At 43.3% G+C, this 21,882-nt stretch overlaps 1 protein-coding gene across 1 annotated transcript in view; it reads left to right on the forward strand.

The window, feature by feature from the left end:
* Positions 1 to 21,882, forward strand: part of TTC34 (tetratricopeptide repeat domain 34) — a 71,871-nt gene that overhangs the window by 15,149 nt on the left and 34,840 nt on the right. Inside the window, exons 3-5 of the mRNA XM_066607387.1 lie at positions 2,392 to 2,617; positions 7,298 to 7,490; positions 13,076 to 13,242. Coding sequence (XP_066463484.1) covers positions 2,392 to 2,617; positions 7,298 to 7,490; positions 13,076 to 13,242 — 586 coding nt within the window. The remainder of the gene's footprint in view (positions 1 to 2,391; positions 2,618 to 7,297; positions 7,491 to 13,075; positions 13,243 to 21,882) is intronic.

The following is a 21,882-nucleotide window of genomic DNA, read 5'->3' on the forward strand; positions in this document are numbered from 1 at the left end:
GGAAGCTGAAGGTGCTTCCATATGGCTCTGCGTTAAGGCAGGAACTAACTCAGATTGAAGACAGAACTTCTTTCCCGCTCTCAATCACTCCTATTTATACTTTCACTCACACCACATGACACGACAGACATACATTTACAGACATGCAATGATGTTAGTGAAGTTAACCTCTCAGGTGCCGCAGCTGTGCAACACACACACTGGGATCGACAAGACAGCTTTGCACAGTGCATCTACATAGGACAAACATGTATGACATTTATGGAGGGGACCAGGATGGTGTTCTGGGCCACTACACGCACAGAAACATATGCAAACACATTTTTAAGCCCTAATAGAGATGTTAGGTGTAGAGTGAGAATAAACAAAGGCCTGTTTCACACGGCTCAGAAACTCGCCCGAGATTTGTCTATTGCCAGATGCACAAATCGTGCGCGAATATGAACCCCATTCTTGTGAATGGAGTCATATACATGATCAATGTTTTCATGTTCCTCGGAATGCATTGCCCATTGTTTTCAGTAGGACAGCAAAACACATTGCACGGCAAGCAAGTGCGATGTTTCCCATTTAAAACAATTGGAAACACTTGGCAATTCTGTAATGCAGCTGAAAGCTGAGCCTGAGGATCGCTACTTTACTGAAGTGTTGGGAGGCGTTGCCATTAAAACACCTTGCCATTGCCATTAAAACGCCTCGCCGTTAAAAAGCACGTTGGTGAGCGCTATATCAAACCGAATTTCTCGGCCTGATAACACATTCGCTCATGTGGGTAGCCTTAGGATAGCAGAAGGGCTCAGGAGTTTGGGTGGGGTGAGCTGCATTGAATCTGTGCTCAAATGGAGACTTGATGTAGCTTGTTCAACTGCATGCGGAAGGTGCTGCTGACCCCTAGGTGTTACCCAACCACATGAGCATCGGGAAATGCAGGGGAGCACTAGGAAGAAAAGAATGGGGCATAGCACAACCCTTGATTAGATGAAAAATGTTCTCAAAGCCAGAGGATAAAAATGGTGACTTCTGCTCATTAAATCCAGCAAATTGACACATTTCGAAACTACCTCTTCCCCAGAAAGTTGGGGATGTTCACTACTAACATGAATGTAGACATAGGAATAAGTGCCAAAAGGCCATAGAGAGCCAAGAATTTAGGAAAAAGGGAGGAATACTCAAACGAAAAATGATGTAATTAAAATTAATAGATAACAAAATAAAGAAATGCAATTATATGTAGGTGATCATTAAAAATACGAGAGGACCAACCATTCCAGAAATAAAAGTATTGCACACAAAATGATATTAAGTTCATTAAGCTGATAAGAACCCATAGAAATTACCAATATCTAATAGAGAGAAGCAGCTTTCCCACTGATAAGCCAAAGTATAGAATGCAAGGGATGAATTGATTTGGCATTTCCTCCCATCTAAGATGGTTAGGCCCCCTATCCACGGGCGTTTAGTAAAAAGCTGCGGGGAAACCTGTGTTTGTAAATGCCTCAGGATAGCGGCTAACTTTCTTATTGGTGTGGTCTGACTTCTATGTCCCCCACTGATTCAGAGAAGAAGGGTTCTGAAAGTCCCTATATGAATGGAGCGCCCACTGAGTATGCACACCACCGCTTTGTTCATTTCAATGAGACTGCCTGAGATGGCCAAGCACTTATCTCTGGCGGTCCTATTGACATGAACAGAGTGGCGGTGGCAAGCATTCATGCGTGGACCCTTGGTAACCCCAATTCTTGGGATCAGTGGGGTTCCCAATGGCCAAACCGCATGATCAGAAAATTATCCCCTGTTCTGTGGATCAGGGATAACTTTAAAAGTTGGCACAACCCCTTTCAAGTCTACAGTGAAATAAGAAACACCCTACTTACAAAGCATTTTGGTTTGTGTGTTTTTGTGACATTCTTTGGATCATTGGCATGGTCTGATTGTCTGATCTGCACACACTGCACATTCCTTGTGCCACCCATGGAATACACAGAAACCACACAACTGAGAAATATGGCCTTATGCTTTTGGCCTGATACTTAAAGGGGCTGTGAAGCTTTGCAGACCTCAGGATACCAGATGCATTAACAATTTATTTAATTCACAGATTCACATTATATAAAATACTGCAGTATTTAAAGAGGTTGTCCACATCTGAACTCGAAATAGGTCATCAATAGTTACTTGCCAGGGGTTAACCACTTACGACTCCAGACCACCGGGCTATTAGCTGGTATGCTGATAATGTATCCCAAATTGCAGACCCCTGCTGATCAACTATTGATAACCTACCCTGAGGATGGGTCATCAATAGTTTGGACGTGGACAAGCCCTTTAAGATAGCTGAAACAGGGATTAAGAAACTAACTCATTCTCATAATCTTCTCACTTATGCCCCAGTGATATTTCAGGTGTGCACCAGCTGGCCAACCTCCTAATGATGCTGGATCCCACCGATGACGTGTGCCGGATTCTGTGCACGGATGCCCTCTACCAAATGAATCGGATTGAAGAGGCTCACAAAATGCTGTCATTGGCCCTAAACAGCAGTTCTCAAAGATCTCCAGTTCTGGCCAGATTGGCTTTGCTGCAGTTCAGAAAAGGTTTCATTTATGATGGAAACCAGGTAATGCATGCAATTCTACTTTCTACCAGCAGGTGTCAGCATTGTTCTATTATGTTAAACTAGAAATGTATTTGTTCTATTATGGTATACCCGCTTTAAACTGGCATTAACATGACTTGACAGGCATCAAGTATTCTGGTTTATCGGACTGTCATAGAAAAAGTATATAAATTGTAAGGAAATGACAAATGCAAGACTTGTCACTGTTGTGCTCAATCTTCTGGTCTTTTGAACCTCCAATTATCATGTAATTCAAAGTCCCAAACAACTGCGGGACTGTCACAATTATTTTGTGATGTCTTCTACAATGTGATACCATTTGTAAGAGCTTTCTAGAATGCTCCATCAACCAATTCTGGACAACTTGGGCCCAATGACCCGATGAATATTCCTGCTGGAATATCCCATTATTATGGGGGCACATGAAGTCCATGAAGAGCTGCAAATAGTCACCAAGCAGTGAACCGTAGCAGGCACCAGTGAATGACATGTTTAGGCAGACCAGTAGACCCAACCCATGCCATGAGAATGCCCTACACCAGTATGGAACCACTACCAGCCTGCACAGTGCCTTATTGACAACTGGGGTCCAAAGCTTCATGGGGTTTGAGTCACACATGAACCCTACCATCAGCCTGGTGTTGTGGCGATAACAGAGGCACTCTGGGGGTCTTCTCCCATATCCCATGGAAGGTGCAGAACGGTGCATTGACTTGTGGAATATATGTGTGTGGGGCCTCCTGCACTGAATGTGGATGTGATCTCTACTGGAGTCACTTGTATGTTCACATAGACAATTTTGGTCAGACATTACCGGTCGTGATCATTAAGCACCCATGGGTGGCCATTGTACTGTCCACTGTGGGTGGTGATGGCTTCAATGATGTATATTCAGTTGTATGTCCAGTGCACATGTGGCACTGTGGACTAAGGAATGCCCGTGCCACATCCATTAAGTCTCGCATGAATTCCAATAATTCAGGTCTCCTTGCCATGAGCACACTGGCCAATGTTTAACCTCACTCACGTGATATCACACAGTTATAATAGAGGAGATAACAGCTCATCCTCCTGATTGTATACGGATGGTTTATAGCTTATTTAGGTCACTATAGAAGGTAATGATAATTAAACTGTTCCCCCAGCAGGCAAACATGATACAGCCTCAGCTAATGCAGTTCTGATGGATCATGGGACTGATTGAAAGTGAAAGGAAAAAAATCTCACCATTAAGATGGTGCCAGGTAAGTATTAGAGAGATGGCTGCACAGTATGGAAGTAGCTGGAATACACAGAGACCTCTAAGCCAGGGGTCTCCAACTCCAGTCCTCAGGGACCACCAACAGGTCATGTTTTCAGGATCTCCTATAGTAAGAACACCTGTGGCAATGTCTGAGGCACTGACAATAATTACATCACCTTTGCAATACTGAGGACATCCTGAAAACATGACCTGTTGGGGGTCCCTGAGGACTGGAGTTGAGGAACACTGCTCTAAGCAATCAGCTGAGGGGGCAGGGAAGGAAAAAAGTATTTTTGCCAGAGTGGCCCTTTCAATATTTGTAAGCCAAAACCAGAAGTGGAACCAACAGCGACAAAAAACTAATTGAAAGATTTGCACCTCTTCCGCATTTTGGACCCATTCCTGATTTTGGATTACAAAAACTGGTGCAAGATACTGACCAGAATGCTGCCACCTAAATAATACCTTCTAGAGCCCATTCATGAAGCCGTTTGTATCGCGCAGAATTTCATTAATAGAGTTTGGTCACACGGGGCATAAATGTTGCAGAATGTCTGTACGGAACATCTAAAGCACTTACATACAAGCCATGTGGATGAGATTATAAAAAACCTCATCCGCAAGGTGTGCAAGAATTCTGCAGGAAATCCGCCGTGGAATAGACATACACTGTGGATTAAAAATCCTCAGCATCTGCTGCAGATTTGAGTGTGGAGTTCACGGTTTGCAATAGTGAAATCTGCAACAAATTCACCCTTAATTTTGCTACAAAATCCACAGCATTAGGCCAGATTCATACGGGTGCATTACAACCGTATTTCTGTGTCCATAATACGGATGTGTGTCCTGCCCTTTCAGGTTTACTGACCCAAACGTGGAGCTTCATAGGGCCCTATGACAGCGAAAGGCTTATGGGCCCTGGTGCGAAAGTTCAGCCCACCCCTCACTCCCACTGCTTTTCATAGCAACTGACCATGGACTACTTGAAACTTTCCACAGCATCACTGGGTCTCTTAAAGGGGTTGTACCTAGATTACAAATTATACCCTAACCATCAGTGGAGTTCTCACTGCTAGAACTCCTGCAGATCTTGGGAACAGGGCCCGTGTTCCCCTCTGCCTGTTACAGCTAGGGTTGCTTCTCCCCACACAGTGACGTCAGAATGAATAGCTGAGCATATGCGGGCGGCACTCCATTCATTTCCATGGGTCTGATGGAGTGTTAGTGTTTTTGAGCAACCCACGCTTTATTCAGTCTTCTCCTCACTGCAGGGGGTGCAGTAACCTTAGAAGTAGGGAGGATGGAGGCCACAGGATCTCCATTCTCGAAAATGTCATGTCAACAGTGAGACCCTACAGATCACCAAGTTATCCCCTACCCTGTGGATTTGGGTTGACTTTCAATCTTGGTAAATCCCTTTAAGTTACCCATCTGGGCAGCACTGGGATCTGGTGAGGTTGTGAATCTTAAAAGATCAGGGGAGCAATCCTTAAAATTGATGCTTTCCCTCTGCAGCTGTGGCCGCTATAGCTAAACCACTGCCCTAAGTTTGGGTCCTTAAACCCCGGCTGTGGTTGGGTCCGTATTGCTAATGCAGAATTGCTGCGATAATATGCCCATGGGAAATTGGCCTTTGTTGTACTTTTGGCCACTGAAGATGTTCTACATATTACCTGCTAATTTTCTGCTGTGGAAAATCCATAGTGAATATGACTGGTGTGAACATCGCCTTTACCAGACCACTGCACTGTTTTCTCCAAACACAAACCTCCCTCAATCCATAATAGGTTAATAGATGTCATGCAGCCATATGCAGCTCGCCCCCTAGTGGCAACCACAAACTGGCATTTTAACTTGGATGCAGTAGGGAAGAGTAAATAGAGTAATGGAGCTTTGTAGTCGTGTTGAGTGTGTTAGAAAAATAATTAATTTAGACAGCGTTGTCACACAACAAAGAATGCTTTTGAGACTCCGCCCAGCCATGGCCGTATAATCTTATATGCAAGATCCTGTGGCTATTGGCAGCCATGGGTGGTGGAGTCTCAGAAGCAGTTTTTGTTGCGTGGGAATTCACCCTTGTGCTGCTGGTAGTAATTGTATAATACGTAAGCATATATTAACACCGGCCAGAGGTGAATGTAATCACTTGAATGATAGGAGATATTCCTTCAATTCTTCTGCCCGTGGTACTAACCTGTAGCCCATGGTGACGGGCAGGCGAAAAACGAACCACCTGCACCCCAATGCAAAATCTGTAAAAGTACCAACACCTACCATGTAGCATTTATAATACTGGAGTCTATTTATCTAGTTAGAGAGGCTTTTGAGCCCACGTGCATCTTTTATCGCTTCACCGCCAGCTGGTAGGGTTTGTAATACCTCCGGCACAGCTGTATATTGTAACCTGCAATACCAATAATAAACTGAAAGAGGCAAACTTTACTTCTACTAGAATATCAGGCGTCCAGATCTGAGAATTCAATACCAGTTTTAGTTTTTTGCATTGTAACTCTTTTACTGTCAAGAATAGATGAAGGCCGCTCTCACAGCCCACTTTTTACCACGATTAGTGGAATATTTTAAATGCCGTGGTAATCGCGGTACAACATCTCCAATGTGGTTTTGTAGACCTGCACTCAAACGCGGCATTTCTAACGCCAAAATTTCCAAACGCTGTCTGCTCTATTTTTGCATATTTTAGCCCTTTTTAATGCCCCCCATCACCCATCACAATAAGGGGTGAATTAAAAAATGCTGTAAAATGCGTTCGGAAATGCCACAAAAAATTGTGGTAAAATGCAGCGGTTTCGGATGCAGTGTTTTGTAAATGCATGTGTGAGAGCAGCCTAAGGGATTGAAAGTGCAGCGATGCATTCTTTATAGCTACATATACATATACATTTTGGGTGTTGAACAAGGCTTTTTTGCATGCGTATGGGTGTATTTTATTGTACATTTTGCACCCGCAAGGAATGCTCACTTGCGTGCGACAAACAAAGATGCACCAATTGCAAAGGTCCCAGATGTGTTCTTCTTCCAGCAGAATTCCACAGCGTATTACACGTCTCCTTGCATATTGCATGCGCATTTGCGCAACTCCATTGACTAATGTGGGGACCTTTGTTGTGCAAATATGCAGAAAAGTAGAGCATGCTGTGGGGTATTTTGCGCAAATGATATGCATGCACAAAATATGGAAATATGAACAACCCTATTGAAATCAATGGTTTCCATTCTCTGCATATAGTGCTGGTAAATTTTGCGCACACTAATACACCTGTGTGAAGCCGGCCTAAGTAAATAGAAGTTTCCAACAACTTGCCAGAAGAGCACGGGGCGAGAATTTAGATTTATCTTCTTTATAAGACTAAATGCTCATTCTTATGTAACTCTGTATCTCCGATGGGATTAATCACTTCTTGCGGGGTTTTTTTCAGCTCATAAAGAAAGTGATCCAGCTGGGCGACACTTCCTGCCTCCTCCCCATTATGGATATATTTAAGGAAGAAGACTGTAAATTGATGCAGCATCACTGTCACTCTAAAGCCATGGCGATCCTACAAAGTCAGCAAGGGGACACCTATCTGAAGGAAGCCGTCGCCTACCTGTCCTTCGCTATTATCGCATCAGGTATATAAATAGGAACAGTTATTTTTGCGCATGCAAAGAAAAGGAAATGAGAACAAACCCATTAAAATCAATGGGTTCTATTCTCTGTCTTTGGCAAAAATGTGCGCAAAGAAGCCCTAAGCCTGATATCAAATGAGCCAATCCGTATTACAGACGTGTTTTTTTTATTTGCCTTCATATTTTTATTATTTTCTATAGGGCTAATACTGATCATAAGTTGCCCAATAGCAAAGAATACAAATATTGAGGCAAAAATGATGCCTTTTCGAAAAACGGTCATAACAAATACGGCCATGTGATTAGTCCTATAAATTAACGTTATCTCCATATTACAGTCCTATCAACATGGACCTCATATGCAGCAAAATACTCCTGTCTGACAGCGGCCTAAAGTTGGCTTCATATGGACATATTTGCTTTCATAATTGCATGCGGAATACGCAGAGAATAGAACCCATTGATTTGAATGGCTTCATTCTCATCTGTGTTTTTATACGGGCATTACGTGCACTAAAAAAAATGCAACATGCTCTATATTAGTGCGCATTTACACACCAAAGGCCCCATAGGGGTCTATGGGGGGTGCACTAAGGCGCAACCAAAACCCTCGTAATTAGAACACATCTGGAACTAATCAGACTACACAGCCTTTTATATACCAGCATGTGTGTTTCCCGTGCCCTTGTGAGATGTCCCTGTCAGCGCAAAAAGTACAGTAAAATGCAAAAAAATGCGTGCAAAAAAGCGTGACATTCATAGAGCAAATATGTTGCACTAATTAGTGCATTTTTGCACATACACCCTTGTGAAGCCGCCCTCAAGAGCATTTTCTCCTTGAAAAAAACAGAAGCTCTTGAGCCCTCTTCTGTCAAATGTTACTTTGTTTCTTGGAAACTGGGTGACAAATAATATGTCTGTCAAAACAGCCCCCACAAAGTTCCCACCCATCTTTCCTAGAGTACTGAACAGCAAACCTGCCTAAGGCCTCCTTCACACAGGTGATGTGGTTTTACTTTGGCCACATCACAGCGAAAATCACATAAACGGGAAAAAGCCGCAATCGAGTCGCAGCTAAAATGATCATTTTCTCATCTATTCAGATGAGCAGGTACGGTGCATTAGCAAAAAAATATGCCGCAGCCCGGAATTCCCTCCCTTTTTCTGCAGCTCCCATAGGAGTCTAAGGCCTCATGTCCACGGGGAAAATCAGATCTGCTGCGGATTTGTAACGCGGATTTGGGCTGCGGATGCAGTGCTGTAATTGTCTTTTATTTTTCATGCAGGAGATCAATTGAGCTATGTGCTCTATGAGCTCCCGCATGCTTGATCCGCACTAAAATGGAGCATGTCCATTTTTTTTCATGCTCCAGAAATTTTTTCATTCACTTTTAAATACCATCCGCGGGTATTTATCTACCCGCGGGTGGTCAATGCATTCCTATGGGGCGCGGATCCGCGTGCGGGAAAAACACTGCAGATTTTTATTCTTATTTTCCCCGTGGACATGAGGCCTAAAGGAGCTACCAGCATATATCGTCCGAAAGATAGGGCAAGACCTATCCTTTCCGGCTGCGTATACAATCAGCCACCAATGTCCAATCTTTCCGGGCACAACGTTTTTACGCGTCTAAAAATTGGCCGTCTGAATGAATACATTGAAAACCAATGCTTCAGATGGCTGCAATTTTTTATCTCAGCACATACAGAATGGGAGGAATTGGGCTAAGCAGCAGCATATGTGAAAAAGACTTGGGTATACTAATAGATCATAGACTGAACATGAGTCAACAATGTGATGCAGCAGCCAAAAAGGCAAACACAATTCTGGGATGTATTAACAGAAGCATAGAGTCTAGATCACGTGAGGTCATTATACCCCTCTACTCTTCCTTAGTCAGACCTCATCTGGAATACTGTGTCCAGTTCTTGGCACCCCACTTTAAAAAAGACATAGACAACCTGGAGCAAGTTCAGAGAAGAGTCACCAAGATGGTGAGCGGTCTGCAAACCATGCCCTATAAGGAACGGTTAAAGGATCTCGGAATGTTTAGCTTGCAAAACAGAAGGCCGAGAGGAGACTTAATAGCTTTCTACAACTATATGAAGGCTTGTAACAGTGCAGAGGGATCAGCCCTATTCTCATTTACACAAGGAAAGACTAGAAGTAATGGATGAAACTGAAAGGGAGGAGACACAAATTAGCTATTAGACAGTGAGGGTGTTATATATGTGGATCAGGTTACCACAGGAGGTGGTGAGTTCTCCTTCAATGGAAGTCTTCAAACAAAGGCTGGACAAATATCTGTCTGGGATGATTTAGTGATCCTGCAGTGAGCAGGGGGTTGGACCAGATGACCCTGGAGGTCCCTTCCAACACTACAATTATATGATCCTATGAATTAGCTAAGTAAAAACTCTTGTGTGAATAGGCCTAGGCATGAGGCCATATGGTAGCAAGGCACATGGCATTGTCAAAAGAAACCAGTTCACCATTAATGACTGGCTGACAATACCATGGTGTCCCTACTGTCTGTCACCCAGCTTTCTCGGATACAGATTAACCTCAGAGATGGCTGATTGGACATCTCAAGGACTTACATTTCTGGAGATGTTATTTTCGGAGTGCTCTGCTCTGCAAGGATCAGGAGCTTGCACATGTGAAATGATGGATGATCAAACAGCAGGTGATATTCATTCTTATTAGCCTTCCATGGCACACGGCAGCGAAACTTCAAAGGGGTCATTTTCATATTGCAGATGACTCTCCATGCAAATACATCATCAAAGCCGGGAAAATGAATGTAACATTAATAAATGAAGGTTTATTATGTAACTAAACCGCCAGTCGTCTGCCGCTATGTGACAAAGCAGAGACCTTTATCTTGTGGGTGGCGGGGTTAAAAGGGGGGAGGATTTGCAGAAAGACCTACAATATCTTAAAGGGACCCTCTACTTTTAAATAAGCTCCTGCACCCAGTACATAATCTGTAATAGACCCCACCTATCATGTAGCCTTTAGGGACGTTATAAAGTCCACACCAAAATCCAGACCGCTCTGTGCGGATTTCGATGCGAAAAGAAAATGGCTTAAATCAGCCTGCGATTCCGCATCAAAATCCGCCGTTAGGGCTCCTGTAGGTGAGCGTAGGCACATAGACGCTCACAAGAGCGGGACGTACTGCTATGAAGGGAGCGCTCTCGCCGGCTATTGTGCACATATCCGCGCATTCTACTGTCTTTTTTTCTACGCATCCTGGCCCGTTCACATTGGCGCAGGACACACCCGCTCCATGACTGGAGCTGGGCAGCCTAATTAGTCCCCCAAATTATTGATTAACACAATAAAATTGCGCAGTTTATTGCACAATTTCATGTGGACTCCTGTGGTGTCTTGGATGCGCAAATGTACCCATAACATAGAGCATGTCACGTATATATTTTCTCATGCGTGAAAATCTACTGTATATACTCGAGTATAAGCCTAGTTTTTCAGCACACATTTTTGTGCTGAAAAAGCCCCCCTCGGCTTATACTCAAGTCAAGGAAGGCTTAAAAAAAACCTCCATACTCACCTCCCAGCCGGCGTCTGTGTCTCCGGTGGCGGTGCGGTAGGCTGTTTGAATTCTCTCCGCTGTCATCCCCCACCGTCCTCTTTGCTCGACTCTGTCATCCTCCGCCGTTATCGCTGTGTAAGTAAGAGCTGTGATTGGATCAAGCATCAGCCAGTCATAGCCAGCGCTCGATCATTCACAGCCAATCAAGCTGCTTTAGAATTCTCCCTGCTGTTTTCTCCCTGCTCGGCTTTCAAATCCCCTGCCGTCAGTGCTGTGTAAATAAGCGCTGTGATTGGATTGAGTGCCATCTGTGATTGGCTGGCGCTCAATCCAATCACAGCACTGACAGAGCCAAGCAGAGAGGACGGCGAGGGATGACAGCGGGGTGAATTAAAGCAGCTTGTCACACAGACGCCGGCTGGGAGGTGAGTATGGAGGTTTTATTTTTTTTAACCTAGTATATACTCGAGTAAAGCTTGGCCTATACTCGGGTCGGCTAATACTCGAGTATATACTGTAGTGCAAAACCCCTAAATGTGACGGAACACATTGAAAAGCACACAATATCATCCGTCTCCATGAGTCCTTAGTCCTGCAGATTTTAATTCGGAATATTCACAGCGGCAAATTCCCTAAGGCCGGCTACACATGGGCTAGTGTATTTATGTGCGCCTTTGCACTGCATATTTGCGCGATGAGTGTTGCGGTTTTGCACACGTGTATCTCATTGTGTTTTTTGTGCATGAAAAAAAACCACACAAGCATACTCCCATTGATTTCTATTGGCAATTAAGTTTGTTTATTTTAATATGTGCTATTTTCGTGCCCAATATGCATAAAAATAGAACATGCTGCATATTTATTTGCGCAAGCAAAATGTGCATGCTAAATATGCTTATGTGAATGAACCCATTGAAAGCAATCAGTTGTCTATTGCTTATTGGGCACGCAAATTTTGCACATGTAATAAGCAACACAAATGTGTTTGTGTGAATAAGCCCTTACGGGGACTGCACACACAGTATTGTTTGGAAAACACTCTTAAAGTCTTTGATGCGTTTTTATGAGTCAAAGCCAGAAGTGAATCCAGCAGGAAGAAGTAGAAGTCCTTGCTTTATAGTTCCCATTCGTTTTCAATCCACCTCTGACTTTGGCTCAAAAGATGGCAAAATCGCAAAATCCTGGTGCCTTCTTATGCGGCAGAGAGACTTTGGGCTCCCTCAGGCACCAGGGCTCAGTGTGACTCCTACCTCTTCCTATAAGTGACAGTATCACAACCACTTTTGCTATAACTGTATAGAGTTTGTTTGTTTTTTAATTTGTAGACTGACAACCCTTAATTTTCTTCTAGAAGGAGACTGGAAGGTTGTCAGCCCCCCCACCCCCCCCCCCCACACTCCCCCCCCCCCCATCACTATGTAATAGTATCAATTATTATTTTTCCGTATTGTCAAAATGGTGAATATATTATCCTACTGAGGATTGCTGCTAAAGCCTATACAGAAGTAGTCACCCCAGTATATAGCACTTGACCAGACTTATCCAAAGCCACAAATGACAGAGAATCAGGTCACAGCAAGATAACAGCTAGTAGATAACCAAAAGGACTTGTGAACTTTTGTTAAATCCGAGTAAACTAGAGCAAACGCCCAACATCCAAATCTGCCTGTCCTAAACTCTTCCATCGACCAATCACATTGCGCCTCCACGATCGGTCAAAGACATGAGTTGCCTCCCATAGTGAAGCACTGCCAGATGGCAAACTCCCAATGGCGTGTCTTATACTCACAGAATAGCATGAAATGGGATCAAGTTGGAAACATTTGGACCAGACGAAATTTACACTGAAAAATCTTGGTGTTAAGAATTCTTATAGCATGTGATGCAAATGACTTGGAGAATATGGAGTAAATGGCTTTCACATCTGCCTGACCCAGTGGAGCACATTGCATTCACTGTTGCGTGTAATGTCAAGGGTAAAAATGTAACAGTTCTTCTGTTAATGTACTGTGTTTTTTCATTCTGTATCAGGGGGTCACGCCAAGGACTCTTTACTGGCCAGAGCCAGATGTTACGGACAGCTGGGACAGAAGAAAACAGCTATATATGACTTCAATAAAGTCCTGAAGGACCAACCTGGCAGCGTAGAGGCGCTCTGCGGAAAGGGCTTAGTGTACGTGATGCTGAACCAGCAGAAGGTAACTGAAGTTTAGCTTCAAGTGAATCTCCACCTCTGACGTGCAAAGGTCTCTGCTGATTCATTTTCTAATGTACCTTTACAGCAGTCGGAGCTCCAAATTCCCAGTATAGACATATCATTAAATATTAAACTACTGTCTGCCTTTAGCCACCACTTGAGGGAGTTTCCTGCATACTGGGTTGGTTTTTAGGTCAATATATAAGCAGTATATAGTAAACTCCACAGCTCAACTTAAAGGGGTTTTCCAAGTTATTTCATTTATATCGTTTTGGGTTCCCCATGCCAAAAATGGTATAAAAAAAATATTCAACAAAGAACTGGACCGCCCTTTCAGCAGTCCGGGACTGCAGCATTTGTCAGGTCACCCGCCAGTAGGCCTGGTGACATCCTGTAAACCTGTCAAGTGGGCTTCTAATGTAGAAGCCCCAAGGCAGGTTTATGGGATGTCACTGATGACGTCCCTGCATGCCTCCAATTGGCTGTAGTGGTCACATGGGTAAACAGAGACAGGAGCGGTGGTCAACCGAGGTGGGAGAGCAGCGCTATGTGCGTTTTTTAATCTTACAGACCTCTCATAACCCCACTGCCACCAATGGCAGCAAACCTTTTTAATGGTGGGTAAAGGTAGCCAATTGTTAGGGAATTTGGGTTCGTCAAGATGGAGTTGTGGAACCTTGGGGCAGTGACATACAGGATACAACAATAGGCAGGCAGGATACAACAATACTCTTGATGATGGTGACTTTGATAAAGAAAGAACTCCCTCAAGTACGGGGCAAGACAATGTGACTAGAAACAGGATACGCTAAGGATAGGGCACTACTGGGAAGAAAACAAGGTTAAGAGGAGCGGCTTGAATTACGATACCCCAGGGACAGGACACTCAGGGACAGGACAGGTAACAATATTTTTTTATCTGGATTTGAACACAGCCGCCGAGGTCAGAAGACATATAAATGGTGTAGTTCATAACCTTTATATTGTAGAATCTATGCAGGAGATTTGGAGCTCTGTATCAGAAAACAGAAGTAAGAGCCATCAACCATCTTGGGCACGACTAAGCGCTCTAAGCCTTAGGGGGAGACTGTTAACTTTCTGGCAACTATTCTGCTGTTTAATTGCAGTATAGTTACCAACTGTGAGAGAAACAAGCTACTGTACGACTTCTGAATACTTTAACCAATGTGCTTATATATCACTAAAAAATGTCAGTAAGCGCCAAAAATGTTGTGTCTTTACGTGAGTAAATTGATATTTCTTGCTTGCGTCAAAAAGCGTCTGCAACAGTCCAGTGGGGCAGCATAATATCCCTTCCAACTCTACCCCTTTGCCTCTTCTTCTTGCCAAACTTACTGATAGTAGAAAAGAGGGATGCGGTAAGTGTGCCTAGTCACAGCATATACAAAGTGAAAGGGCGCTTTTAAATAAAACAATTTGCAAAACTGCCATGTATTTCATTTTAGAAGCATGGGAGCAAGAAGAACATAAGTGCTTGCAAGTGTGTTCATGTCCTTTAACATTATGTCCATTATGTCTGAGGAAGAACCCAGTGTAGGTTTGAAAGCTCGCTGTAATATCATGTATTTTTGTTGGCCATTAAAAGGTATCATAGCTACAAGATTACTTGGTTTCTCTTACTGAGAACAATCAGACTTTGCCCTTTAACATACATGCCGATGACTGTTCTAGCCCTACCCTGTTCTTGGAAATTCTGCTCACTCTCAGCTATGGGCACTGTATATTGTTGTTCATGTATTAAATTGTCTGCATCATTCTAATCAAGCTATATTAAGCACTCAGTTGATTTATTGACTGTCGGCTGAATTTCAGTGGCAAGAGCTCAACCGTTCCCAGCGTTAATAATAAGATTATAAATGGTAACGTCCAGTCAGTTCAGCTATGGGAACAGAAACAATGGCATTCTCAAGGTAAATGATTATTTTTTTATTGCTGGGTGACCCACATGTACTGTAATGTTCCCATGCAGCATCTGAGACGTTCAAACTTGGCATCCACTCACCGTGGGCAGAGTGGACCCATGAATTAACAAAAACCACAAATGGAAGGAAATCTGCTCATTGTGTTCTATCAACAAGATAATAATCCTCCATTATGATACAATTACAGTACATCAGCCATAAACACAGACTGAGTATAACTTGCTTATTACAAAAACAACTTAAAGGGGCACTAAACAAAATCTTCTCTCTATTTAAATCTGTTGTTAGTTATCTGTCATTTTAGGATGGAGAGAGTCTGTAGCATTCTTATTTGAGATGTCCAATAGATAGTCCAAAAAAATACGTCTTGGGGTCTGTCTTAGAGGCGTGCAAACTCTGCGACTGTTTAGAGGAGCGGCCTCCGATTGCTGAGCACCCCGGCATGTGACCACCACAGATCTTAATGCATAGCAGTATTATTTAGTTGTTGCATAGAAGTATTATTAGACTACTTTTTGTTTGGAGCTGTTATTTGGACACTGTATGTTGGTCTTATGTGAGCACTGCATGGTGGTGTTACTTCATAGATCATAGAATGGTGGAGTTGGATGGGACCTCCAGGGTCATCGGGTCCAATCCCCCACTCAGAGCAGGATTCACTAAATCATCCCAGACAGATATTTGTCCAGCCTTTGTTTGAAGACTTCCATTGAAGGAGAACTCACCCCCTCCTGTGGTAACCTGTTCCCCTCATTGATCACCCTCACTGTCAGGAAGTTTTTTCTAATATCGAATTTGTGTCTCCTTTCTTTCAGTTTCATCCTATTGCTTCTAGTCTTTCCTTGATTTTATCACTGTATGGTGGTACTAGGCTCCTTGTAGTTGTTCAGAATTGTGCCTTCAAATTTTTAAGTGTGCTCCTATGGTGAGAAAGGCTGTATGATATGTACAGTAAAGTTTGGAGTTTGCTACAAAAACCTGCGTCACTTCCGTCTGTCCACCATTCAAAACATCTAACCTATGAGGTAACATATTGGAACAATCCCTTCTCTTGCTATCTATAGATTAGCAAGAAGAGGGGACAGAGAGCAAGACATAATACATGACTGCAGGATTATTTTGTCTACACAGTTCCTATGCAGACCCATGTGTCTCCATGGTAACAGACTACAAAGAAGCCCTATGTAGTCTGATCCAGCAGTCATATTGCCATCCGTCTATTCTCTTCTTCTTGCTAACCTGCCAAATGTATGTTAGTAAGAAATAAAGGACAACCAGAAAACAGTGTGCAGCATCAGACCATCTTATAAAAGGCTTCAGTCTTTGTAAACGTGAATGCGCTTTTTCTTCTTGTTACATAAGACCATCTTACTAATTATCTTTACAAGAGGGAGAGATCCATTGAGGTAACCGCACAGCCAGAGCTGAGTCCTACAAGGAGATATATCTGTCTATTTTGCCTTTAAAAGCTAAGAAAACAAGATGCAGCGATGCATTCACATTAATATAAAAGCCTGTAAATGACATGTCGGCGCTCACACTCCCCGGCGTCATCTTATACCCATACATCTGTCAAGGTCAATCACAGCTCATCGTTCCATTTAACTAATTTTGTTCTCAGCGCAAATGGCTTTTCAAGCGTAGGCCCCACTTAAGGTAGTTAGGGGGTTTCAATCCTTGTAAAACGCACAAAATAGAGTAAGAAAGAGGCGCTTATTGAAGAACACTTTGTGCAGTGGAAGCTGTGGTCACTCGAAAATGCACAAATTAAAGGCGAAGAGAAGAGAAACATCACAACATCTGACTGTATAGAGCAAATACTCTGTAGCTCCCAGAATAACAGGTCTGGGGCATAGATTTAAGGGGTGCAGGGATAGCAACCGAGACCTGGTACCGGGTCACATTAGAAGACACCCTGATTTTAGCACCATGGACAAAACAATAATAGAACGCTTTAAACGCGTATTATAGGAATTTGCATTTATTACATATCCCTAGATCAAGTCATCAATTCATGGGTCCCCAGATTAGTAGAATGAAGAGATCTTGGTGCTTATCTGAGCACCGTGGACTCCTCACTGCTGTACCTGGTGTTTCCCTACATATAGCTGTATATGATACAGGAACTCAAGAATCTTCTGTGCAGAGCTGTATTATCATTGGAACATTTACTCCAGACCTCTCGATCGGGTATGTGGACAAGCTCATTCACTTGACCGGCACTGGCCAATTATTGGTCTCAGACTGAGACCAGGGATTTGTTAGCAACAGCAATGTGATGGGGCAGAGAAAGGGCACTATCTATGGAATCCAGCAAAGGGTCATTACTTTTCTGGAAGCAGAAAAAAGGCATTATTAATAATGGGACCAGAAAAAGCAGCATTATTAATTATAGGGCAGAAAGCAGTCATTATTATTCTTGCGGGTGGAAAAGAAGGCACTTTTACTAGTGGAGTGCGCTGAAAGTAGCACTTACTGTGTGGAGCCTAATTATTATCTGGGGCACTATGGATTGTGTAGAGGTGTGGAAATCATATGGAGGCTGGAAAAGCAAGATTTCAACGTGTCAAATTCTGCAGAGACAAGATGTGGATGGGAGAAGTCATTGTAACGGTCTTGGCCTGGATAGAGAATAAAAGGGAGAGAGAGTGACATTAATCAGACGCCACCTGTGATTACTGCAATTACTAAGCAAGAGAGAACGGTATTAAGGCCCCTTGTCGATGGCCATGATGGAATATCGCTAGCTATAATCCGACGCTGGGGAGGGGGGGGGAGGGAGAGAACTGTTAGTTCTTTGCGGTGAGCCATTCTGATTATCACTAGAAGGGGGTCCCTAACGAGCACTATTACTGAAAGGGCTTAGCATAAAAGGGATGTGGCCTAAAAAAAAAATTGCATCGATGTGATAGGTGTGCCGCAAGGTTTCAGCGCTGGGGTGCTTAACGCTGGAAGGACAGGGGGTGCATAGAAGAAAGAGTGTAACACATGACTGCAGAATTAGACTGCACACTGTTAATTTTAGTCTGTAACCATTAAATTCACAAGTCTGCTTGGAAGCTGTAGGTGCAAAGTGGGAATACATTTTTGATAAAGACCACTTACAAAGTTGTTCAATTTTTTATTTGGAACATTATTGTTGTTAAAAAAAAAGGTACATATTCTTAGAAGACTGTTTAGACACATTGAATTACAGGGTGCTACAAGGTGCAACTGTTAAGGCAGCAGAACTGCAGTCCTAAGCTCTCACTCACACCCTGAAGGTTGTGGGTTCAATCCCTGTGTCAGTAAAATGAGTACCTTCTGAGGTCTGTAAAATGTGGGAGTAAAAGATGACTGGGGAAGGCAATGGCAAACCATCCTGCACAAACAGTCTGCCAAGAAAATGTCACAATATGACATCACCCTAGGAGTCGGTCGTGGGACTTTACCTTTACCTACCCTCCACCATCACTGTGATCGCTACTCTCCTTGTTGCTGTATTTGAGTAATATTCTGTGACCTCACATAACAAGCAAACCATAATTTATATTTTGTTTTATTTCGGGACATCATTACCGGTACGTTTCCTCTTTGAAGATTGTTCTCATTAGATGTTTATAATTTGTTTCCTTGCTGAATATGTAAGACTTCTGTACTGAAAATTGGGTGGGCAGACAAATCATTGTTTGATCTTGGCACCATAGATGCTGCTTAAGATGATGGCACACAATACTCATTGTTCCCACACTGCCAAGTATGCTGGCAGCGCACATTCATATTACTGTATATTATCATTAATACTATTTGCCTTGCTTAGATGTGATCAAGAAATCAGTAAGGTTGCACTTATTTGTAAGGCAAGAGAGAGGAGTTCGAACTATGATGCAGTTTGGCTGAGCAGTCCTACTTCCCCTCCATGTTCACATTAAAATCCTTAGTTCTCCTTCCCCTCCTACTCATTGACAAAGCCTTGGAGTTCTGCTTCTCCTGCCCATACAGAGTGATTGACAGCTATTGCACACATGCGTGTGTGTGTTTGCCATGAGTTGGTGTGCATGTGCATATGTGTGTACTGCAGAGTTGTCAATTACTGTTTGTAGGCGGAGGAATCGGGACACATAGGCCTTTTCTCCTGGCTAGAGGGGTTGTACAGTTGTAAACATTTGATGGCCTATCCTCAAGATAAGCCAACAATAGTAGATCGGTGGGAGCTGTCACCTGGGTGTAGCAGTTCTGGCACTAGGGTGGAGTCCTAGGTGTAGCCAGGAGTCAGCAACGGGAGGTCTTAGTTTGCAGCACAGAGGGATGAGATGGATAACATAGTCAGATGGAAATCCAGAAGTTGGTATCAGGAGGTCTTGTCACAAGAGCAGAGGAGCAGGCAGAAGTGGAGCTCATCAATACTGTGGAGCAGAATAATCACACAAGGAGTGGGTGGAAGCGCCAGGCTTTATAGGAAGTCCTAATTAGCAGCGGGGCCAGGACAGAGAGGCAGGAACTAGATCAGGATCAAGGAACCGGAAACAAGCTTATTTCTTGCTGAAGATCCACTGGCTGGAGCACAGGAGGTCCCAAGTTTGTTTGCCGAAACTAGGATTTCTGCTGATCTGCTGTTCACTGGGCTGGTGCACTCCTGCATTGAGCTGATTTCTGCAGGAAGTAGACAGCTCTGTTTCTCTGCAGTGGCCAGGTTTGGCATTATAGTCTATTCACTTCAATAGGAACTTTGTATCGCACAAGACTTGGCAACTCTATGTAGGTTTGAGGAGGTGAAAGGGGCAGACTTTGGGAGCGAACAGGCTGCTAGTAGAGGGAGTCCGGCATGCCAGCTGGACCACTCTTTCTCATTTACATACAGCACTGGAGAACTTTAAGCTCCAATCACTGAGGTATGCTTTTATCAGACCAATCAAAAGGACTTAAGAAAACAGAGCACAATTAGTATCGCAGCACTGCTCTTGGCTTACATTACTAAAATCTGTTGAAAGATTCCCTTTGTTCACACACGGCAGAAAAGCTGCAGAATACTGACTTCTAGCTCATGGGGTTCTTTTGTCTTCTTCTGGGTCAATGTAGGATAATAGGTTGTCTTTTTTCGGCCTTACATACCATGTTACTGTTATCACTCGTCACCTGTTGGTGGCCGTGTTTACACTGATCGACTGTTGTTTGAATCCGCTCTTTCAAGTGACTTATCTGGCTGATAGTCACATGTGAGGGAACCTTTACTCACAATACTCAAGAAACGGAGTAGCTTGAAGAGATTATCCCAAAATCTAAAGTTATCCTCTATCCACAGTATGGGGGATAACTTTATGATTGTGAAGGTCTCATTGCTGAGTCTCCCAATTCTGAGAATAGTGTCCCCCTCTTCTGTCACTGCGGGGTCACTTCTCCCACCCACAGTAATGTAAGACTGAATAATGCACTGGCTGCATATGCGCAGTCGCCTCACCATTCATTTCAACGTGGTTGACAGAAATTGCTGAAGGCTTTGTACTCGGCTATATCCGCCAGTCCCATTTGAAGTGAATGGAGGGGTACTGCACATCCACGATCGCCGCTCAGTTGAATCTCCTCTTCACTGCAGGAGGTGCAGTACGCCAACGGTGAGGAGCGACAAGAACGCCTGGTTTCAGGATTGGTGGGGATCTCACGATCATAAAGTTATCCCCTATCCTGTGGGTAGGCGATAACTTTAGATCTGGGGATAACCCCTTTTAAAGGGTATTTGCATCTCATTAATCAACATTCATTGTGTCTAATAAGTGAAATGGAGCAGCTCACCAATTTGCTTTCTGTGTCCAAAACGCTGTGCCGCAGACATATCTCCCTTTTCTAAGTTCACTGAGTACATCTAAGAATGGCGGCCTGTTTACTGTGAATGGAGGCGGGTCGGCCCAAACAATCCCTGCCACTCCACCTCCATTCATTCAGAGATGATCCTCCTAAAAGCAGGGGAATGATCATGCTGGGATGATTTGTCGGACATTGGATCCAGATCGTCCAGTGTAAACGGGCTCTTAGTGTCTGTTATCTCTATGTACATCGGGGCAGCATCTGGGATGAGCAGGAAAAATGTAGCAGGTGAAAGCAAACTGGAACAGGTGGGGAAAAGGGCATACTAAGGCTAGTTTTACATGGGCGATAGCGATACTGCCGCAGGAAACTCGCAACTTTTTTTCCCGTGATTTTTGAGCATCGGTGTTGTTTTTTTTCACAAAAACATTGCTGCCATTTATGATTTTCTCACGTGTTTTTTCGTGCAATTTTGCAGCATTTTTTTTAGCTCGATGGTCAATAGGACTTTCTAATGTTAAAAACGCATCACATCGCACGAAAATTGCAAGTTCGTGCTTTGTGATGTGACAAAAAGAAGGCTCCATAGGGAAACATGGGAGATAAAAAAAAATGCAAAATGCCAAAAGATAGGACAAACCGTGATTTTATTTCTCGCAACATCACATGAGTGAAAACATTGCAAATGTAAGGGAAACTATTAAAAACATTGGTTTCATAAATTCTGCGTTTTTACTCATTCTTACATCGCAATATTATTCCCTGTGTGAAACCACCCTAAGAGGCAGGGAAGATTGATCAATGGTAAAAATCGCATCACACTTGCATGCAAATCAGAAGGGAAGCAACTGCGATGCGAATTTTTAAAGATCCTATAGGAAATATTGAGCAATTCCTTACCAGAAATTACACAAAAA

The sequence above is a fragment of the Eleutherodactylus coqui genome, chromosome 6, assembly GCF_035609145.1.
Source record: "Eleutherodactylus coqui strain aEleCoq1 chromosome 6, aEleCoq1.hap1, whole genome shotgun sequence".
Taxonomy (NCBI): domain Eukaryota; kingdom Metazoa; phylum Chordata; class Amphibia; order Anura; family Eleutherodactylidae; genus Eleutherodactylus; species Eleutherodactylus coqui.